Source organism: Cynara cardunculus, unplaced genomic scaffold (genome assembly GCF_001531365.2).
Source record: "Cynara cardunculus var. scolymus isolate 2C unplaced genomic scaffold, CcrdV1 Un_Scaffold_10223, whole genome shotgun sequence".
NCBI lineage: Eukaryota > Viridiplantae > Streptophyta > Magnoliopsida > Asterales > Asteraceae > Cynara > Cynara cardunculus.
Genome location: NW_020205631.1, coordinates 1 through 5,893, shown reverse-complemented (window position 1 = coordinate 5,893; position 5,893 = coordinate 1). Strand labels below are relative to the sequence as shown.

Below are 5,893 nucleotides of genomic sequence, written 5' to 3'. Positions count from 1 at the left end.
AGTTTTGATGATTAGTACAAGATTGTATTTTGAATTTTTGGACCTTGTATTTGGTCATGATAGTTTCTTGTACTATGAGACCAGATGTGTATGAATATGTATTCCTTTGATATGAAATATATGTATTACATGCAATGTGTGGGTTGGGACGTTTCATTTACCCCTTTAAAGATAATTGAGTAACGTGATAGACCTCATAGAGCTTAAGTTCCAACACAAGTTCTCGGCCTAACCATGTAAAATACACATACCATAATGCATGTACTTGGGTTGGATTCCGGTGAGAAAGAAGGTTATAGTGAGAAACGTAAGAAGAGATCTCCACCCTTGAATCAATCATAATTGAATGTCAACAGTAATGAGGTACACCGAGATGCACCGGATCATTTCCCTTCTAAAGCACAATTCAAGGGTGAGCATGAGATTAAAAGTGATCAAGGGTTTAGATTTCTTCTTATATTTATCACCATACCTTCACTTCTCACACAATCCTTTGCCATATATACTAAGTGTCTATACGCCATATTAAGCACTTACAATATCTTAACTACCATAATAATATTGTTCTGATTGGATAGAAATCACTTGTCCTAAATTCACACGTCTCGTTCATGTCCCACCAATGAAGACACAACAGATTTTCATTTATTTTAAATTTATTTAATTCATATTTACTTTCTCTCTTTGCTTACGTGTATTCATATGATTGATGGACATGAATGAGACATGAAAATTTGAGATAAGTGATTTTTATCCATTCTGATTGGGGTCGTAACTCGAGTAGGTGGACACAACTTCAAGGTCGCTTATAAACTCACATATATTGGAATTGATTTTGCGACCTAGACCTATAAGTTATAACTAGGCTGTACCAACACAAAATTCCTCTCCTTATATTGCATTACTACATTACCAACTTCCTTATCTTATATGTAATGTATTTAAACAACAAAACATGCCTTAATTCAATCTTAACCAGACCATTCCTAACATTTTATAGGTCCTGAACGAGATGTAAAAAAAGGACCCTTGTGAAGTATGAAAAAAAATCTTTAATACTATCATTTTTATAATTAGAAATAACATTGAATTCAAGAAATACTAATAATTCATATAAACCCGTTTTGATTGAGTACTCTTAGATGCAAAATTAATCAATGATTATTTTAAATTAATAGTATCTACCATATAATTTTTACATAACATCATCAATTATTTCCATCATAAAAAACATCATATCATATATCTTTAATATACAGATTAATGTCATCTGGGGCCGCAATGTTGATTATTCGGAGTAACACTCTATGTAAATCAATATAAATCAGTTGGTTTTTCATCTCAGCTCAGGTTAATGTTTCCATTACTGTTTTAAACTTTCAGGGTTAAAACAAATTTTTTGTGAACCACTAATCTTGGAATCAAAAACCGATGTTGGTTATAGCTTGAGATCATATTCTTGTTTTAGATATAGCAAAAATGCTTAAGACTCATACATTCAGTATTAGGTAATAAGAATCAATAATGTATGAAAAACCAATGGTAGTTTTGAAACCTTGAATATAAATATAAGTTGAACCATCTCATATGGTTGGTAATTTTTTTCCCAAATGAGTTTCTTAATTCATAACAAGAAATCTACAATATCCTAATGTAAAAATAGACTTAATACAAATGGAATAATAAAAACCGTAAGTGAAAGATGAATAATGGAGAATATATCAAGGTTTTATAGAAAAGTAGTTTTAGACTTTTATACTAAATAAAAAACGTGCAGAAACACTAAGCCTATAAAATGAACAACCAAACTTTTTTCATATAATTATTTTCCAATGTAATTAAGTAATACATGTTTGGGTCGTTAATATAATAGAAAATTCTTTTTGGGTCCTATTAAGTATTATAAAAATTGGTATCTCTTTTATTTATTAATTTGTTTTACTACTACTATCTATATTATATTGTAAAGTATTTGACAAAAATTCTTAAAAACCATTTTTTTATGCATGAAGGATTATTTATTGATGCATATTACTTAAAATTCAAGATTACAAAGTAATATATGTGTAAATCCCACTGGTGGAATGAATTCGCGTAGCATTTTCTGTGAAATTAAATGTCATTCCATCACTTTAAAGTTAGCAAATAGAATTACCTCTTAACAAATCAAAACTCATGTTATTACTAGATGAAGGATTGTATCAAAATTAGAGTTAACTTGAGAAACGTCGATCACTTTTAATCCCATCCCATCCCATCCCATGAATTGTGTTTTATACAGGAATGATCCAAAGGTAAAGAACCTATCCATTATTACTATTAATATTGCTATTTTATATTATTATGTTATTATTATTAAATAATAATAAAGGGTAATTTTGTAAGTTATTATTATTTACCTTCAATTCTAAAACTACATTTTACAAATTACACATAACCTTTCATGATGTGTTCTTGAAACTTTTTTACGAATGAAAGGAAAGGGATGGAAGGGGAGGAAAATACTTTTTGTGAAAGAACGGAAATGAAATGGTAGGAAAATAATGATAATTTCCTCCCAAAATTTTCTTCCAAATATGGGAGGAAAGATAAGGAAATAAATTAAATTTTAAAAAAATTTATTACACTTACAAAACTACCCGGTCTTTAATTATGAATGATACATCTATACTATATTATAAAACATTTGACAAAAACTCTTAAAAACCATTTTTTTATGAATAAAGTATTGTATATTGATGCATATTACTTAAAATTCAAGATTACAAGTAATTATGCATAAGTACAACTTATTAAAGTTCAATGTTTGAATTCGTGTAACTAATTACGGATAAATATAATCAAATAGGGGATAAACATCTCATTTTAAAATATAAAAAAAATCTAAAATATAATTAGGATAATTATCGAGTTCTAACAAAATAATTAATTATTATCTTTAAAAGAAAATTATATTATTAAACCAAATATAAGTTATTTTATTATTGAATCTAAATTAAATTATAATAAAAAAATTGAATTAAAAAATTACATAAAAAATAGGAATTTTAAATAGTTAATTTGATACTAATATCGATATATTATTGTCAAAATTCAAATTTATATTTTATTCAAAAATAAAAACATTATCGGTTATTCACTATCACATAAGACCATGCTATAACATCGACTAAGATAAAAAATAAAATAAAATATTAAAATCAAGATGTATTTCGATGCATTACGCGAGTATCGTTCTAGTTTTTAAAAGATATATTCGTAAAAATGACATTTTTCTTTCTTTTCTATCATGTTCAAGAACATGAAAATTTATGTTCTTTCTTTTCCTTACCTTTCCTTATTTTTTCGAGAACAAAAATAAACTAATTATCTTCTTTTCTTATATCTCTAAATTCTAGAACACAACGTAAATGAATAGAAATGAGTTTCATTCCGGTGTAATAAAATCAAATTTAATTCCATTCCAAATTCCGATCCCTTAAATTCTAATTCATTTGACAAACCTTTAAAAAGAACATTATACGAAACAGTCCTACATTCCCCGTTGTAAGGCACGAAATTAAGAGAGACCTTAGCTTAGGTAAACCATCATATCAATAGTGGAACCACGTTAATTGTAAGCATTATTGCTCTGCTTTCTTTAGTTGTTTACAACGCAATTTGGTTTGTCATCTTACTATTTGATCCTATTCTTTCTGCATTAGATTGTTGGTGATTATGCTTTATTCGATTCTGGGACCATTGTGACATCTTAAACCTCAACGACTTTTATCCAACAATTACGTTAGATCGACAATTCTTTTTTCCTCAAGGCCATTGAGGATTTTTCTGTCTGTTATCTTCAGATTAGTAGAAACATTCAAACCCACAAGATCGGTCGAAACACACACAAGTTGGCTCGGACACCCATGACTTTAAACAAAACGCATGCAGCAACCGTTTTTATTTTGATTACATGCACAACTAGCCATGCCAAGTGGCTAAAAGTCTCAACCGCATTCTATTTAGAAACCACATCTCAAGATGTGAAAATTTTAGCTACAATTCAAGAGTTCATGCAGGTTGCCAAGATGATAAAGGTGGAGTGTTCGCATACCTCCAAGTATCTTGCATTACTGCAGGTGAATACCTATCCCCTTTCACACCTGCTGCCATTGATTCAAGTTCCAACATGTCTTCCCTTGTTAGTTTTACAACAACAGATCCAACGTTTTGCTTCAGGTTTTCGATTTTGGTCGTACCAGGTATCGGACAAACGTCACCCCCTTGGTGTAGTAGCCACGACAACGCTAGCTGAGCCGGGCTGCATCCCTTCTTTCTTGCCATTTCATTCACCCTTTCAAACACAATCTTGTTGTGCTCAAGGTTTTCTCCCTGAAATTTCGGTAGATGCTGCAAAGGATGATGAATTATCAGAATCTGCCCAAAAGGGGTGCAACATGAAAAGAGGGTCACCCATCCAAAACTAGTCGTGTCATATGTTTAACTGCAAAGTTCTGATGGGATCGGGGGTTCTAAAGTTAAAAATTGGTTTTAATTCAAATCACAAAGGTTAGCATAAGTTTATAATCTCATAGAGACAGATAGATGGGAGTTATAGGCACAAACCCTTCGGAAGTCGTTGCTTGCAAAGTTTTCGACCACCTTTGGACCAGATGAAAAGAATCCCTTCCCTAGAGGACTGAATGGGACTATCCCGATTCCAAGTTCTCTGCAAACAAGGAGTTAGAAAGACATTTGTTTTTGAAGTTGTTTGAAATTGAACTCAATCCAGACAACCCACCTGCAAGTAGGAATCACTTCCTCTTCAGCATCTCTTGTCCACAAGGACCATTCTAGCTGAACAGCTGTTATCGGATGAACTGCGTGTGCCCGTCTGATTGTTTGTGGCGAAGCTTCAGAAAGACCAACGTATTTGATCTTGCCTTCTTCAACCAGCTCCTTCAATGCTTCCATCTAGCATCAGAAATTGAAAAATGGTCGACATCGTACACATTCCATAACTTCACCAACAATTCAGTTTTATTAGGTATACCGTGAGTTCAATAGGGATGCTTGTATCAACACGATGAACATAATAAAGATCGATACAGGCGATCCCAAGTTGCTTCAAACTTGCATAGCAGGATTCCTTGACGTATGCAGGATCCCCACACACCACCATCCCTGTCTCACCAGAGAGTGACTTAATCCCAAATTTGGTAGCCAGTTGGACTTTATGTCTCATTTCCCCCTTCAGAGCCTGCCCTAATTGATTTCCATTCAGTATCAGCTCAAAATATTCAGACATCAGAAAAGGAATATACAAGATCACTGACCTTGCCGATGATGGTACTGTTGGTGTGGGGGCCATAGAGATCAGAGGTATCAAGAAATGTGATACCCAGTTTAATGGCGGTCTGAATGACTTGAATCATATCTTCTTCAGATTTAGTAGGGCCATGTAGAGGAGACATGCCCATACATCCCAAACCGATTGCTGAAACCTCAAAACCTTGAGATCCCAGCTTCCTTGTAGGCACCACTGTGACTTCTCCCATTCTATGTATCTCTACACACACAGAGATGTAGAAAAAGCAGTATATAGAGAGAGGAAGAGGGAACAAAGAACAGTATTTTAATCAAAAGATTCTGAGGCAATGTTGAGTAATTTATTTATTTATAGCTTATTCAGTTTCAGTTTCAGTTTCAGGTTCAGGTTCGAGTTAGACATTGATTTTAATACAATTACTAATGGAGAGTGCATGTTGAATTTTTGGGAATCGTGCTGCATTTAAAATTTATAAAAAATAAAGTTGATTTAATAATATATTATATTATATATAAATATATATTAGAAACGCACTCGTGCAATGCAACGAGATACATTGTGATTTTAATATTTCATTTTATT

The 5,893-nt window shown here is 32.0% G+C and overlaps 1 protein-coding gene across 1 annotated transcript; it reads right to left on the bottom strand.

Annotated features, from left to right (window-relative positions):
* Positions 1-3,979: 3,979 nt before the first annotated feature.
* LOC112505368 (auxin-induced protein PCNT115-like) lies at positions 3,980-5,540 on the bottom strand. The gene is made up of 5 exons (XM_025109283.1): positions 5,319-5,540; positions 5,036-5,242; positions 4,784-4,956; positions 4,609-4,711; positions 3,980-4,392 (listed from the first exon to the last, which is right to left on the bottom strand). Exons 1-5 carry the CDS (start codon positions 5,538-5,540, stop codon positions 4,054-4,056), a joined length of 1,044 nt encoding a protein of 347 aa, XP_024965051.1. The 3' UTR covers positions 3,980-4,053.
* Between the last annotated feature and the right edge of the window lie 353 nt (positions 5,541-5,893).